The sequence below is a fragment of the Apus apus genome, chromosome 2 (assembly GCF_020740795.1).
Source record: "Apus apus isolate bApuApu2 chromosome 2, bApuApu2.pri.cur, whole genome shotgun sequence".
Lineage (NCBI taxonomy): Eukaryota > Metazoa > Chordata > Aves > Apodiformes > Apodidae > Apus > Apus apus.
The window spans coordinates 50,303,903-50,321,385 of NC_067283.1; the positions used below are offsets into that span (position 1 = coordinate 50,303,903).

Here is a 17,483-nt window from a genome sequence, read left to right on the forward strand (position 1 = left end):
ACGTTGTTCCAGTAGTTGTTTTCATCTGTGATACCTAATGCAAAATGGCAGAGAGAGAATGTGTCAAGTTTAGTCTCTGGCAGGTCATTGTCACAGAATAGTTGATATTTCTGTGTATTGCAGGGATGATGGAAATGTAAGCTGGAGTTGGTGCGTAGTTGATGTGCTAAAGTGTTGATGTGTTAAAGTGCTTACTCAAAGACAACTAGTGAAAGGGTTTGACTGTTTTCTACATCTTATTTTGCAGCAAAGGACTGGCCTGGCCCACAGAGGTCTCCTGGGTCTAAGAGCCAGTCTTTTGTTTTCAAAGTTTTGCATTTGCTGCCTCATCTCATAGGGGATGGTAAAAATTCCAAAAACTGTACGTAGCAATTTGCTGCTACTGATTTGCTTCTTTTTTTATGCCCATGTTAACTGTTTCGTGTAAAGTAGCTTTTGTCAAAAAATGCTTCCGTGTTTTGCATGGAATACCTAACCTGGTTCCTTTTTAGGGAGCGTTAATGGGTTGTAACATCTGCAGCAGACACAAGCACTTGTGACATAAAAAGGTTAAGTTAATAATTTTTTATTTATTTATTTTTTTTTTGTGTAGCTGTGTTTCAGCAATGGTGTTTTGTGTGCTTAAAGTCAGCTTCAGGACTGGTGATGCAGATATGCTAGGTAGATGTCTCTGAGCTTCCATATGCATTCTGTTGGCAGTGTACAAACCACATTCAGGTGAAAAGAGGAGAGATCTGTATTTCATTCCCCAGTCTTGCTGTTGCCTCTCTGGAGATGGGGCAAGTTCATGCATGCACACATACAGAGTCAGAAGTGCCAGGGCACAGATGTTCTGAAGCCTCCAGAAGTTCAGCATAATGTACTTTGCAGGACACAATATTAATGCAGGGAGTCTTGGTTGTATTATAAATCTAGAAGATTTAAATTGAGAGAATGTAAAGGTCACAGAAGTGAGTAATGATGATTGGAGCACTGGTATTAAAAAGTAATGAATTATAAAATTGCAGAATGTTGAGGTTGGAAGGGATAGCTGAAGATTATCTAGTCTCAATGCTGCTCAAAGCAAGGTGAAGAATAGATTGTTCAGGGCCATCTCCAGTTTCACTTTGAGTAGCTCCACCTGTGGGCAACCTGTTACAGTGTTTGTCCATCACAGTGTAAAAAATATTTTTCCATATATAAGTGGAATTTCCTGTATTTCAATTTGCACTCATCGTCTCTTCTCTTCTTGAACAAAAATAGTCTGTCTCGGTCATCATCACTCTATGTTCTTCTTGTCTTGGGCAGCCCCAAACTGGTCTCAGCACCACAGGTATGGTCTTAGCAGTGCTGAGTGGAGGGCAAGGGTTGCCTCACCTGTCCTGGTGAGGTACAGCTGGCTTTCTTTGCAACAGTGGCTTATCACTGGCTCACGTACGACTTGTCCACCAGAAGGTCCTTTTTCTGCAAAACTGGTGTGTAGCTGGGCAGCTGCAGCTTCTGCTGGTGCATGGTGGTGGTGTTGCTCCTGGGCGCAGAAGTTTGAGTTTTCCTTTTGTGGAATTCCTGCTGGCTCATATCTCTAGTTTGTTGAGTTCCCCCAGAATGACATGAGCATCAGCCACTCATTCCATTTGTGTGTATTGAGTGCAAACTTGCTGAGGATGCTCTCTTGTTCCATCATGTAGTCTTAATAAAGAGCAAAATTGGCACCAGATGAAAAATAACCCAACATCCACAGCTGTCCCCTGATCTGTCAAGACATTAATCTCAGAAGATTATGAAGTTGGGCTGTGTAAGTCCATATTGACCACTCCAAATCAGTTTTTTTCCTTAGTATGTTTTTTTCATTGTATGGGGAAACATAAGAGGGAATAATCCTTTTTGTACATGCTCTGTGTGACACAGGGCTGAGAGAGCTAATGCTGCAATGGTGAAACATATTTTCAGTCTGGGAACCCCTGGGTTATAACTTTGAAAGCAGCTCAACTGGAATGGCCCCATTACTCGTTTATGAACCCTGTAAAGTTGGTTGTATCCTGATGGAACAGCATTGTAATGTTAACTAGTGACTTAGCTGTGAGATGAGTAATCATTTTTCTGTGTGTAAAATACTGATGTTTTCTGTGTCAGGTGTTGAGATTTAATTTGATTGTTGTTATAAGAACATGTTGTTATAAAAGCATTATGATTTGCATGGGAAATGAAAATGCTGTCTTGCACTGCATCTAGAAGCCTTTTCTGATGCATGCTTAAATTAAACCTATAAAAGGTTATCTCAATAAAACCTCTAAAGTTTGAGTCCATTAATATTCTTGCCAGGTGGAAAAAAATAATAATTGGTTTTAGTGGATTTAATTCAGTTCAATGTCCTCTGTCAACAAAATCTGGGATTTTAGTATCTGGTAAACGAAAAGAGTTCAATGGGGAACCTTCCAGACAATATTGAAATGTAGAATTTTTTTCAAATATTACAGTTTGATTCATGACGTTATTTCTGTTCTATAGGAGGCATAATTTTAGTCTATTAATGAACACTGAGTCTATGTTGGATGCCTTGAGGAAATTATGGTCAAAAATGCTAAGTCGTTGAGATAAATTCTGAGCTTAAAACCAATCCTGGACGAGGGCCAGTTGTCAGGAGAGGTTACCTTGGGCATTGAGCTAATCTCAAAGTTCTGTTTCAGAAACTTAGAATCCTGTTTTTCACCTAGGTGGTCCTTGCCAGCTGGTACCGCATGTATACCACCGTGATGGATTTCTTTGGTGTACCGACAAAAACATGTTGGACTGTAAACAGGGGAAAGGGGCTTAGTCCTGTTGAAAGCTGTGAGGGTGAGTTGAGCTGTATTGCAGTTTCTTCCTGGAAGCATACAATTGTGGCTTTAATATTTCAGAAGTAATAAATATTCGTGTGTCTGTATCACTGATGTGCTTTCATTTGGCTAAGCCTGTTTTTTTGGCAGGTTCGCAACACAAGCGAGAAGCATGACAAAACGATACTTACAAGAAAACCAGGCATGAGTTTGTGGGCTCTGCTTATTAGGTAGCTCTTTTTACCTAGGTTGAATTCCTGTACTGCGTTTCAAAGCTTCACAATTGTAGTCTGAGACTTTGCAATGTTGGACTATTAAAAAAAAAATAATAAAAATGTCCTGAATGTAGCAGGAGGCTATTCCAGTATTAAATTGTATGTTTTGTAACTTCTGTAGAATCCCTAATACATTCCAAATTCCTGCATTTCAGAAACGTTCCCTCTGTATTTCCTTCCCTAACTACAGCTTGAAGAAGGGGGAGAAGGTAATCACAAGGCTTCCTTTTTGAGAAATCTTGTGTAGTGATTCTGTTGAAAAGAATCTTCTTCCACTTGTGACCTATTATTCAGCATAAGAATTTCAGTGTTACGGCTTTGTTTTGGTAACAAAGTTTGGATGCTGCTACTTACTTGATTTTTTTCCCCACATTCAAAGTATGGGCTTTTCGTGTCAGCCTTATGTGATAAAAGTACCTTGCTGAGAAACACTTTTGAAATGTTTCAGTCAGTTAAAGATGAATGATAGATGGTAGCTTGTGAAGTTGTTTCAGTTCATCATTTAAAAGGTCTTTGTGTGGTGACAAGTTTGTGTTTTTGCATTGCAAAAAGGCTGTAAGAACCTTCTTCAGAGCTTGAATTACTAACTTTCTCTAATTTTGTCAGAAGCAATAAACACTGAATAAATGTTTAACTTTTCCTCCCTTTTTATTGTAAAAAACAAGCCAACAAAAACACCAGCCATTTAGACTGCCATGTTTGGTGAGCATATCATTTTACTTCAGAAAACTGTCTTGCTGTATTTTCAGCCATGGTGAATAATAATTTCTGCATATGAAACTAGGAAGTTTAGCTACCTTCTCTATAATGAATAAGGCTTTTTATGCTGTATTGCTGAAGTGATTAAAGCTGGGAGGTTTTGAAGAAACAATGGGAAGAGAATAACAACAGAAGTGTGAACACACAAGTATTGGTGAATGAATAAGTAGAAAGTTTTGCGTTATTGGAAAATTACTTGGCTACTAATGAAACAGAGAAAGCGAAGAGCATTGTGTGTGATATGTTTAAAGGTGGATTTGCTCCTGAGAGGGATGAGAAGTGAGAGTACAAACCTGTTCTAAAAACCTCTGTGAAGTCAAAATGTAGTCTGTAGAGCAATTCTTAGTGATGCTTAAATCTTCTATACACTGCAGGTTTTTTCTTTACAATTACTGCTTCCCTCTTGGCTTGTTCTATTATTGACTGCCCCAGTGCTGTGTCTACCCCTCCTCTATATTTTTCAGTAGTTTTCTGATGATATCTCCACAATAATTGTGGCAAAATTAACTTTTGTTCGTTGTCTTTCTATAGATATATTGTGGTACTATGCTGTGTGCTGTATGATGCTGATTGTATGGTGGTTTATAAGCAATATAATATTTCTTCTATATCTGACAACATATCTTAACTGTTTGTCTGCTAGGATTGGGAGACCCCGCTTCCTTTTATGTTGCTGTCATTTTTCTTTTGAATGGATTAATGATGTCACTGTTCTTCATATATGGTACATACCTCAGGTAAGACAGTTGAGACTGCGCTATTTAGTTGGTACTAGCTGTTAGTTTTTACATGGAAATTGAAAAAGTGAATGCTCAAATATTTTATGAGATATTGCTTATTTGTTTGCTATTTAATGCATATATGTTGTCACAAAAAAATTACTGGAACAGAGAAGCTTTTTGCTTAAAATAAATTATGATCCTGGAAAAAGGTTGTGGAAAACTTCAGTGAAGAGGTATCTCATTGATACCACTGGGTTGTGGATAAAACTGAATTCTGTACAGGTTCTAAACAACTTTTGACAGATTTCTGCACTTGAAATTGTCAATGTAACTAATTTTTAAGGAAAGTCTGAATGACAGTATACTTCTAACCAAGACTGGAATTTTCCCAGTGCTTTGCCTCAAGTCACACTGCATGTCTTTCACTTTTAACTGAGAAGGCAAAATAGTTTTTAAGATAACACGTTCTTTTGGAGATATGTATACATTTCCCTTTTTCTACAAATTTCTCCTTTTGGTATATGTTCTTAAATTTCAGGAACTATAATGCACTTTCATACAAAAAATAGACTCAACGTTCATCAGAAAACAGAAGTGAAATGTTTCTCTTTATCTCTGTTTTCGTTTGTCAGTTTTACAAAAAAGTAAAACACTGCTACATTTTCCTCTGAGAGATGTGATTGTTTTTTCCCCTTCATTCCTTAGCTTCACTATCTTTTGTTTTTCTCCTGCTCTCTCTGAAGTATGTGATGATAGATCAAATAAAGAATAGTAAAGGCAGAAGCTGACAGTGAAGAGGAAGTCGCCTAGTTCACCGATTAGGTGTTTGGGGTTAAGGTGTATATGTTTGCATTCCTTAACGTAGGAAAATTATGTCTCGTGTTTTGAGGAAGCAGATAATTTTTGAATATTTGTATATTTAAATTCTCATTTTTCTCTTCAGGGAGGTTGATGGAAACCTACATTTTATATGCTAATGTCATTAAAAAGTCAGTATGGTCCTAATTTCTCAGTACTTTCTGTAGACTTGGACTGTGTTGGATGTAAATAACTATCAAGTATTGATAGTAATTCAGTTTTTAATATAAATGATCTGCGGTGTAGGCAGTCAAGATGACTTGAATATAAGTGCAGTTCTTTCAGGGTGTAAGCCACTAGCTATCTGGGCTTATGAAAAATAACAAATAATTACAAAGTTTCCTGCAGGTAGGATTTTGATATTTACTTAGTTATTCCAAGGAATGTTCATAGTTGGATACCAGATCTAGATGACTGTTTAGCCATTATGGGTGTTGCAAGGTTCCTCTTAAACAAAGCAAGGCAGAGTATTTAGGCTTTTCCACAAGGTATGAAAAATAATCTGGAGCAAGCAATGCAATTCTGCTAAACTGGATCTCACGAACTGATGTATGCTTCATAATGCTGAAGATGCTGCTTTTCTGCTTTGCCTTTTGAAAGGCTTTTTCATAGCCTGACTAATTTGTTGGTGGGAAACTATCCTCTAATACTTTCTATAACTTTACATTCCTGATTTTGTTAGTAATAATAATCTCAATGTACACCTATTTGTTTTTTTGGTCTCTATACGTTCATAGACTGTATAATCTCTTTATTTCAGCCTTTATTTGCTTCTACTCTCTTTGCAACTTTGACTAGTAATGGAAGACCACTTTCTTATAATTATTTTCCAAGCTAGCATGTGCTCTCACGTTTTTCCTTGCTGTACTCTGTAATGAGCTTGTGCAAAGAGTTAACAGAAACCTAGTTGCTTTTGTAGGACTAGTTTTTGCTGATTAACTCCCTTAACCAATTTAGAAGATTACTGGACATGGTATGTCCCTGCCCTAGTTCTCTGTGTATGGCCTCTGGTTATGCAAAGGCACTTGGGAACCTTCTTCTGTGATGCACATTAGTCTTAAGCTCTGGACCATTCTCTGTTAGGCTAACTGAAGCAGTATGTTGAGAACTCATTCCATGGTTTTTGTTCTTGAGTTTGTAGGTTTTTTATGGTCAAAGGAATGGCATGTGGATGATAAGTACTTCTTGGAATTGTAAGATTCTGCCTTAACTCAGCCTTCCTTGCCTGTCTATTCTTGTAGTCAAGGCACAGAGTACTTGAGCTGATTGTCAAGTACAGCATCTTAAAGAAATACCAGTAAATTTCTCCTACTTTTTTCAATACTTTTGTTTCTTGCATGTTAATCAACAATGAGTTCTGTCATTTCCCCTGATGATTTTCTTTAAGCGACAACTTATTGTACACAGAGTCAAAAGACTAGTTCTTCCCCTTATTTCAGAGCTGACTACCAGAAAAAGTGTTACAGTTCAGGTTATCTACAGTTCTTTAAAAATTACTATTTACTAAATTTATATTGTTATGTATTAAACATGGGGAAAGTAGGTTCCAGCTGAAGGGCATGTTCTTCACCAGTTGTGGTATGGTGTGGGAGTTCAGTCAAAAGAGTTAGCCTTTTTCTTTTACGTTGGTATAGAAAAGCTTAACTACTGTGTCTCCTACATGATAGCATTGGGCTGTTGGAAGATAACCAGTCTAACTCAGTATTATACATCACCCTCTGTGAAAGAGGCCCTGTTCACTTCCTTTTCTGGAAAAGATAAAGGTGCATTTCCCTATTCTGTGCTATAGCTCTACTTGTCTTTTCTCATGTGGTAAAATAATGTTCCCTCATAGAAACTGGTATCTCTAAAATGTTCATAATGCAAACGTTAACTTTTATGACAGACCTTGAATTTTGTTTCTGGATTTGGGTGTGTTTTTGCAAACTCTTAGTTCGCCTTGTCAGGCTAACATTTTTTTATGTTAAGTGCATTCTTTTAGTGATTTTTAGTGTAATTGTTGGTGCTTTTAGAATTTGTGGAGTGAAAGAGTGAGCTTTATGTGCAAGAATGCACAATTTCTGTATGTTGTTTTAGTACTCGCTGTCTTTAATCCTCAGATACTGTACCCAGAACTCACTGATTCTGTTTGACTTGTATTATGTTAGTGATGGGTGTAGGATCTGAGAGTTTTTTTCAAAGAATGTTAGCAGCTGTCTGATACTGCTGTTTAATAGCAAAAAATGGTATATTCTCACTCTCGTAGCAGTAGTTCAGTTGTGTGCACAAAGTTCTTTGCTTTTTATCACAGAATGCAATTAATTACAAATCTAGTCAAATGAAGAGGAGCCCTATCTATTGCTGTTTTGATACGGGATCCATCTAAGATCTTTGGTGTTAATTATTCAGCAGGTCTATTTGATTTAGAAATGTGCAAATCTTTAAGTCAAGGGCTTAAAATTTTATTGTGTTAATGTCACAGTATTTCACAAAAGGATTACATTGTATCTTGCATTGACTATGTCATGAATTCATTTTTAAATGTTTTTTGAACATTCTTGATTTGATTACCCCAGCATTCTTAGATTCAGACCCAAGTTACTTGTTGGGTGATTGAGCATGCAAATTCTGCAGTTTTCTGCTCAACATTTTAGGGAAGAAATACTCCATTTATATTGCCTGGTGTTTAAAAAAAATAAAAATGTTTGGCACTTTTCAGGAACAAGCTCTAGGTACAGCAGATGAGGCACCAGATGTAGTGATCTAAATCAAAGTTTGTGACGAGTGTAATAACTGTTTTCCAAGGTTTTATGTGTTAACATTGGTGTTCTGCACAAGTGAGCTGATATGTGAAGAGTGGCCTGCTCTGAAGTAGATATTCGCTGACTAACTGGTATTTTATGGATGCTGTAGATTGCTTTCCCTTGATGCTTGAAAGCATTTCCCATCCCCCTCTCAAACTGTATAGAGATGCTACTTCCCATTTTTTAAGCAGCTTTATGAGATTTTTGGTTTTACCTATTTTTCATGTTCTCTTCACAGTGGTAGCCGTCTAGGAGGTCTTGTTACTGTGATGTGTTTCTTTTTCAACCATGGAGAGGTAGGTCTCCCTCCCCTACCTGCATCTTTTTTTTAATTTATTTTTCTTTTTTCTTAAGCTAATTCTCATTTTATTAAAGATAGTGATGTTTTTTATCTATTAGGGGATTAATGTAAAAGGAATATGACACTGAAAGCAAAATAGGTTGTGACTCAAAAATCTATAGCACAGTCCAGTGTGTCACCTTAGATGTTAAAAAAACCCACAAAAATTCAGAAAAGTAATAAGTTGTAAGGTGGTCCTGAGATTGAAATCTTAGCAGCACAATTACTTAAACTTTCAAAATATTGAAATATTCTACTTTTGTGCCCACTCCAGGTATAACTGAGCCAGATGTCCCATATGAACAAACTTCAGAAACACTAGGAGTTTTACTTTGAATTGCTAGGTATTTTACTGGAAAATCATGCATACACACAAAGCAAAGAAACATCTGTAGTACTGACATACTAGAGCCAGGATACACAGAATTTAGAAACTGGATATGTATATAGAGAATTCCAATGCTAAATTTCTTTAGTAAGCTTCACTAAAGGGGAAAAGGTAACTGTCGCTTAAAACTCATCCTTGTCTCCCCAGCTAATGCTGTTCATGTAATTGTTTTATATTTTGTAAAAGAAAACTCCTGGCTTTTATTCTGCTACACTTGGACAATGTTTCTGATTTTTTATTGTTAATTTTATTTGTAAAAAATATGTAAATATTTATTTTACTTAAAATGCAGCAGTAATGTAAATATTTTCTATATGGAAACTAGCTACCTCATGATATTGGTAAGAGTTAAGTTAGTTAAGAGTTAGTTTTACTTTCTTCTTTTACTCAATAGAGAACTCAGGGTAGTAAGAATACATATTTGCACATAGTAGAATCAAATAGGCTTCTACTCATAGTGAGTTTTCACAATTTTCTTATAAAGATCTGTGTGATTAAGTAGCTATTTTATTTTTAAGTTTCATTTGAAATGTCTTAAGTATCCTCCATGACAAATTTTCACTTGTGGATGTTAACTGCCTGGTCTAGAGTTTCTAAGCTTTATTTTTTTTTTGGTGCTATAAGAGGGTAAATACAAAATTTTGTATGGTTTTCTATTCTTTATGGCATTCTGCAGTTAAATTAATATTTTATCCTTTTCTAGGAAATACTGATTGACTACACACTGTTTTGCCAAGTTTGTGAAGGTGATAAAGTGTAATTCAAAAAGGAACAAGTTGAAAACTTCAAAGATAGTGGTAGCAGTAATGAAAAGAAGCATTTATTTTGTCGTAGTACAGGCAGTTCTCCTATGTGTAGGAGATTCTGTAGGAGACCTCATTTCTCTCTTTGGATGACTTGACTTGGGGGAAAAACATAGATAATATGTGTATTTTGGAAAAGGCCACGCATTAGGTCTAGCATAGCTCTACACAGATGTAGCCTTGGCATAGGTAGAGTTTTAGTTGGGTGACTGATGGATTTCTGAAGAGCAGTAGGACTGTCTTGGAGAGGTGCAGTGTTGGATCTTAGGTGGCTTCTTGCATTTGTACTGTACGTAATGAAGTAACTCAAGAGTTGTTTGATATTGTGGATGTAGAGTTACAGTAATAGATGTAGTTACATATATGTAGGTGGTCTAGCTTCACTGTATGTAATGCTGAATCACATGCACGTGGTGTTCGTGCACTCAGGTATAAAACCCAGTTTATTTAACTCTTTGATATGCCTTTGATTCTGTGGAAACCATCTTGCATGTGGTTCAACAGTGTGTATGTACAGTGGAGCTAGACCAGTTACTAAAATTTTGCTTTTCTGTTCTAGAAGGATAGGACTAAGCTGAGTGAGTAATCCTGTAACTGCAAGTCTCACTTGGTATCTGAGATCTAATGTTGAGTAGAAGTGGTTAGCCTTCTGGCATTGAGCTGCTGTCCCTAAGGCAGTATGTTTTATTTGTGCTTCTGCTACTCTGTTTTAATGGTTTCAAGCTTAGACAGCTCTGATGTATTTATACCTACAGCAAAGTTAGTTTACAGCTTTGATAAATCATCTACAGATGATTGAGTTTAGTATTACATTCCAAATACAGAAAAATAGCATGGGCTACATTAGTCACTCCACTTTTAAGGTAATGCTTTCTTTTTATGGTTTTATGCACTCATTTCTTTCCTGTCTATCTTCTCCAGTGTCAGAAGATTTGGTAAATCAAATGTTGCTGTAGTCTTGATAAATAATGAAATAGACTACACTTCTTTAGAATAATCATGTTTATAGCTGTTGCTAAGGAAATAATTTTAACTAATCATGTCTGTGCAGCCAGCTGAAGAAAACACATTAGTCTGTGTTTATGAAAAGTTTATTTTAGTGGCAATCAGGGTGCAGTTTTTACAGGCCTTTCAGACAGCATTTGATTAATGTGGTGGACTTCTGTACTTTGCATCTATTTTACACTTTCTACACATTTATTTTCAGTGTTAATTTAACATATTTGTGAAATAGCAAGACAATAAGCAAGGAATTGTTTAATTCTAGTGACTTCTTTGGTAAAGTAGTATTTTAAAAAATGTTTTTAAGATTATAAAAGTGACAGAAGGAGCGTTCTGGCCTCAACATCGTATAAGCTTTTAGAGATTCATTATGATCCATATTATGATGAACTACATTTTTGTCCTGTAGTTTTAAATAACCTACTTGTAATTATTAGTGCAAATCTATTGATAGCCATTTTGAGCCCTTGTGTATGTGTGTCAAAGCTGTTCTGTAATTCGTAATTATTTTTCAATGGTTATTGCCATCTGCAAGCACTTCATAAAGAGCTGAATATAAACATTGGAGATGACAGTTATAGCTGAGCCATTTGCCATGGACACCAAGAAATTAATGAAGAAGCTATTCAGTTGACTTCATTGTATTATGCTTTACTTTATTAGGGTTAAAGAGCAAAGAATGTAAGTTAGTATAAGCTTAGTAAGAGCTTGATTTTGTGTGTTCAGTTTTACTGGCCTGTTTGGGAGGGCACCTTCAGATTTTATACTTTCTGTGCTGTTGCTAGTAGAGATGTGAAACGTTTATAACCTAGAGAACTCTAGCATAATGAAGAGAATGTTGTTTTATCCTTTGGATCCTCCTCCCACACACGTTCTCCATTTAAGTGTGGCAAGTTAACTGAATTTAAGAGTGGTTTTTAGTTGCCTAAAAGAGTTGTTAATTTCAGCAGAAGCAGGATCAAGCAGCTGCTGTCCTGGCTTTTTTCTTGGATGTTCTGTAGCTGCAACATTTAATTTTGGAAAAGCAGCAATCTAGTTTAGTTAAACAGTATGCATTTAGTCTGGAAGCCACTTTGTTTTTCCCCTTCCTTTCTGCTTCCTGGCTTGTTTTTTTTCAGTTTGTGAGAAAACCTCACATAACTTGGTTTTTGCTTTCTTGATATATCTGTCCTCATTAATATTGAAATACAAATGCATCATTTTATGGAAATGTATCAGCAAATCTTACAATCTAACTCTTCTTATTTTTAGTGCACTCGTGTCATGTGGACTCCACCACTTCGTGAAAGTTTTTCATACCCGTTCCTTGTTTTTCAGATGTTGCTTTTGACCTATATTCTCAGGTACTTCTCAGTTTATACTTAGCTCTTTACAATGATTTAAATAATTGAGTGTCACAGGACATTTATTTTAAATAAATATTTAAAGAAATGCATTTAAGTGCCTCTGTGTGATGTAGAGATGATATCATTAACATAGAAACTTTCCTGTGGCTGTTACATTGCAGACGCTGCACCAGTAGAACTGCAGTCGTATTACTCACTTATTAAAAGGAAAACCTTTGCAACTCGAAGACATGATTAAAATAACAATCAGAATTACTGTCTTGGCAAATATGTATCTAAACTAAAAATCAGAATTTTTGGTTGATGGCACTTCCTTCCCATGAGAAACAAGCTGATACTCCATCAATTGGTTTTATCCCTCTTGGAGAGTGGTATGTTGGTTGCACTTAGAATAAGCTTATGCTATGCAACAGAGGATGCTCTAAGCACCCATAAGCTAGCATGTTCTTGCAGTTTTCTGTGACTAATTAACTAGTCTAATTAACTAGTTCAATGATTTAGAGCAATGTAATTACATTGAAGCAGGGATGCTCATGAGTTCAGTAGCCCTGTTTTCAGAGGTTGTTTCTGGCTTGTGACATGATTGTGTTACTGTCTTGACTCTGTTTTGAAAAATAAGCGTGATACTTGTGAGCTTTTCCATCAACCCTTTTCTATCAGATTTGCAACGTACTTATGATCTGGCTGAACTGTGTGCTTGTAACCTCAGATTTTCCTTTATCAGGTCATGCTGATTTGTAGTTATTGATGATTAAACTAAAAATAGTTTCTGCTTGTCACTAACGTGTGGCTTTTAGGTGAGGAAAAGATAACACACTGGCTAGAAAAATATTTTGAAGAATAGTTTGTAGAGTCATTGCTAGATTTCATATTAGAAAGACTTCTGTTCATTTAATGCTAAATTGTGAGGTCAAACAAAACATGGGGAAATTACACTTAAGTTACAATGAGCAGACCACATATATTCTGTGCCTATAATTATGAGACTTCTTCGTGTCTTCTTATCTTAGATAGATTCACTCCAGTTCTTCAAATCTTGGTACAAAAAATAGCACTTGGGCTTTCTTATTGAAGAGGATTTGTTATTTAATCTAAACATTTCAGAATGGGGTTTCAAAAAGGGGATAAAACATTTTAACTTTCTGTTTCTCAGATTTAATTCCTGCTTCAAGAGCAGCTGTTTTAGGTCTCGCTAGGCGTAGGTCTAGTTTTCCAGTGAAATATAGAACTGTCTTTGAAACAGACTAAAACTGAAGTTCTCCATTATTTGTATCACTTGCATCACATTTGTCTAACATATTACTTGATACACTAGATACAAATTCAGTGTGATTTCCAATAGAGGTTAATACTGAGGCTTCGTAACATAAGCTGAAGAAAATTTTGCAAATTTTGGTGAGACTGGTGTAGTCTGGGTTTAGGTTTTACAGCAGAATATTTATGGTGTCTTCATCTGTTGGAGACCAGTTAGTGACATGACATGTTTCTGAAGTGAATGTGAAGCTAACACAGGATTAAATAAGTAACACTTACAGGAGGACAAAGAGGATGGGCTGTTAAAGATGAGTTTAATTTATTTGTCAGTGTCTTCTGCCCTGAAACCTCACTCAAGCTTGCTAGCAGAGAGTTGCAGAAAGTAAATATGGAAGAAATGCAATAGGATTGAAGCTTCTTTCAGAAGCAACCTGTTCTGAGAATATTTGTGATCCCAGCTGAAATAGAAATGCTTTTGACCTTGACAACTTGAGTTGTTACAAGAAAATGAACCACTGAACTGACAGAGGTCAGCTGCTGCCAGTAAAAGACTTGTTTGATAATGAGTGACTCATCAAATAGTTAAGAAACACTAAGCATCAGAACTATATTTTTTTAAACTGACGGGAAATAGATATTAAATTTACTTTTGAGCACTATTATTTGTAGTTGATGAATATTACTGGCTAACTTCCACAATAGTTTTATTAGATTTTCTATTGTACTTTTCAATAAAATGGAAATACCTGTGTAATTTTACTTACTGATGCCTATTCTGTCTCTTTTTTCCAAGGATTCCGAATATTAATACAGGAAGCTTGATTGCACTGTGTATTTCTAACATTTTTTTCATGCTTCCCTGGCAGTTTGCTCAGTTTGTTCTTCTAACTCAGGTAAGACTGTATTTACCTCTAATAACCAATTTGTCTTATCTAAGCAAATTGACTGCTTTGTACAGATAGCCATTGAACTCACAACTATGTCAATGCTTTCCTTCTAGCCAGATTTCAGTCTTGCTCTAATTTATCCCATCAATCTTTTTCTGGTCTTTAAATTTAAAGTTGAACATTGACACTTCTCAGTCTCCTGTGTCCAGGACTAAAAAAATTACTTTTGTCTTAAAAGCAGCCTCCAGCTTAAGATCAGTACATTAGAACAAGTGCAGAACAAGAAAAAGACTTTATATATAGAAATAAAAAAAGTAAAAAGGCATTGATCTTGCATCTCTTTAGACTATTCCAAGTTTTTAAATGGAGCGATGTTTGCATGGCATGTAATATCTGGCATGATGTTGCATGATTTCCTGTTTAATTTTGATGAGTTTGTGAGTAGTGGCATGGTCTTAGTGTCTGAGAGTTTGGGCAGTTGAGGTAACTTTAACTGGTGTTGAAATACAGTAAATGCTACTGTAAGCACTAGGGTGCTGTCCTACAGCACACTTAGGGTTTAAATTGATAGGAATCCATCTATGTCTCCATACCTTTTCCCTTGTTTGTCTTACTTGAAGCAGATGTTGCTTGGTTTGAGTTGATAGTTTTGAACAATCAATATATGCTGTTGTATGCAAGCTTTCTAATTGCAGAAGAGGAAGCCATTAAATTCTGTAAAATGCTGTGAGAAATTAATCACTGTAACCTGTATAAGATGCTGGGCCTGAAATTTGAAATTGCAGGTTCAATTAATCTTTTCATTAATTTGCCATGTGAGTTTTAGCCAGCTGCCTAATCAATAAATTGCATTTTCTTCAGCAGCAAATTAAGGTTAAAGTTAAGGTTAAAGGATGTTAATTAATGTGTGGGTGTTTGGTTTTTGTTTGGTTTGTATTTTGTTGGTTGGTTGTTTTTTTTAAATCTAAAAGTGAAAGAAGATGTGGTAGTGCTATGATTTGATGACTAGCATTTTTTAAGGCTAATTACTTATTACTCAAATATGCAGATATGTTTGATAACTGTTATTCAGAGCACCCTAATAGGTTTTTTGAAAGAAACCGTTATGAAATCCCTAAGTATGCACTTAGCAAAATAGTAGAAGTAAAAGTTAACAATTGTTTGAATAACCACTTTTTAGGTATGAATGTATATTCTGCTAGAAAGAGTACACTATCAATGCAATTTGTTTTAACTTGTCTTTTGCTTTTGATTCTAGATAGCTTCATTATTTGCTGTGTGCATTATGGGTTATATTGATTCCTGCAAATTACAGAAGATACTCGTGGTTCATATGGTAATACTTTTAAAAAAAACCTTAAATCCAGAGATTAGAGCATCAAAAGAGGCTGTTTGACTGAAGAGTTTTCCATAGTTGCAAGGTGTTTGGAAAGATGCAATAATATGGGGTGGAGTGGTCTGAATTTGAATATTTGATCTTATATATATTTTATATCACAGTGTCAGAAACTAGGATCCTCGTGGCACACAGGAATCTTTGAATTCTGGAAAAGTTATAAGCCTAAAGGATTTGTAGCAATACTTGCCTCTCCTTTATGTCTCTCTTCATTCCATGGACTTGACGATAAAGTCTCAGAAAACAGACTAGAAAACATACTAAGTAATAAGCAATAAAACAGAAAAGGCAGCATTCATCTCATGCCGTAAGTTAGCAGAAACAAAAAAATGATATGTTAGTAAGTACAAATTAGATAATAGACTCTTTATCTTTGTAGGGGAAGAAACCCAACTAGAATTAGGTTTTGAAGACTGCTGTCTTCTTGACCACTCAAAGATGTTGTGGTTGAACTATTTGGGAAGTATTTAGGAAGGAATACAAAGAAAATAAACTGTTGATCTGAGGAAGAACTTTTTTCAAAACTGGGAGAGAAAGTCAACAACAGAAGGAGATGATAAATAAAAAGGATGTAGGTTTCTACATAATACATCTGATTTTGATTTTTGAAGTTAATCATCAAGTTTTGCTATCGGGAATTTTGGTCTCTGAAGCGACACTATATTTTAAATATATAAGAAGATACAAACAACTTTTATTTAGAAATATCATTGTGTTTAAAAATAGCTTCTTGGTAAAATTGTTCTACTCAGTGGGCAAAAAAAGAATGTTTACCACAGGAAAGAAACTTTGAGCTAAACTGTATTTTGTATGTTTTCAAATGTATTTTGAAATACAGTAAATGATAAAGGCAGTAGAAAGTTCTATGCAACTGATTTTTAATACAAACCTGGGATGCCAAGTGCTTGTTCCCAGTCAGATTTACTAGGAAAATTTGCAAATAAGCATCTCGGTTTATTAATTTTTTAACAGAAGCAGGATGAAATTCTTAAGCCTTTTGGCTTATGTCAATAGATATATCATAATTTTGGTGCTTAAGTGCTGTAAAAAAGCCTATTTTAGATAACAAGTTATAGTAGAGAGAAAGCTTAATGAGGCTGGGTAAACTGCCAGTCCTTGTTTTGTGGTGTTTTATGTTTTTGTTACCCCTCACTTTTCTGTGAAAAATGAGTCTAACTATGTGAGGAGAGGAGTACAAAAGTCTGCATATTTTAAATAACTACATTATTTTTCTTTTCCTATGTATAGAAAAAGACAGAGATCATTGATTTTACTCTCCAAGTTAGAAAATGTAATTTGTCTTGTTTTCTATTAGAAAGCACAGCAGGAGATCAGGGTGGCAGATAAAAGATGCATTTCAGTCTCGACTTTAAACATCATATGGTTAGAGTGCATATGATCAAACAGAGTTCTGCTTCCTTGACTTTGGTCATGATTGTATTTTAAGTATGTACTTTTTCATTTGGGAGGAAGAAGACAGAAGCATTTTATTCAGCGTATTAATGTTTGTCCGAGATTCTGAAAGATAGCAATGAGGATGGAGAAATAATACAATAATTAGAAAAAAACGAATATGCTAGGAATAACTTTAAAAATTTAACTGTTATATTGCCTATGCTGAGTTAGTTCTATGATAAAATCTTTTTGTCTGTAAGTACTTGTAAAATAAAAATGAGCATCATGGTCTACAGTTGACTGCCCGTTGGCATTAAGTCCTTATAATAAATGTTTTCTAAACAGTGTTTTCTGTAAGATGAGCATCATCTTGCACTTGATGTGAAATAGTTGTCTTTACCTTGTGTCGGCAGCTTTTAGTGTAATTTCTGTGCTTGGGCAATTCTTACCTTTTCTCTTTTAAATGTAGTTATTTTCTTC

General features: G+C 35.4%; 1 protein-coding gene across 3 annotated transcripts in view; it reads left to right on the forward strand.

Moving 5' to 3' along the window:
* The window catches only part of DPY19L1 (dpy-19 like C-mannosyltransferase 1), a 50,454-nt gene that overhangs the window by 10,107 nt on the left and 22,864 nt on the right, over positions 1-17,483 (forward strand). For all 3 annotated transcript variants that reach the window (XM_051609807.1, XM_051609806.1, XM_051609808.1), the window contains 6 exons: positions 2,694-2,814; positions 4,473-4,566; positions 8,431-8,488; positions 11,977-12,068; positions 14,119-14,218; positions 15,471-15,548. In XM_051609807.1, coding sequence (XP_051465767.1) covers positions 2,694-2,814; positions 4,473-4,566; positions 8,431-8,488; positions 11,977-12,068; positions 14,119-14,218; positions 15,471-15,548 — 543 coding nt within the window. The remainder of the gene's footprint in view (positions 1-2,693; positions 2,815-4,472; positions 4,567-8,430; positions 8,489-11,976; positions 12,069-14,118; positions 14,219-15,470; positions 15,549-17,483) is intronic.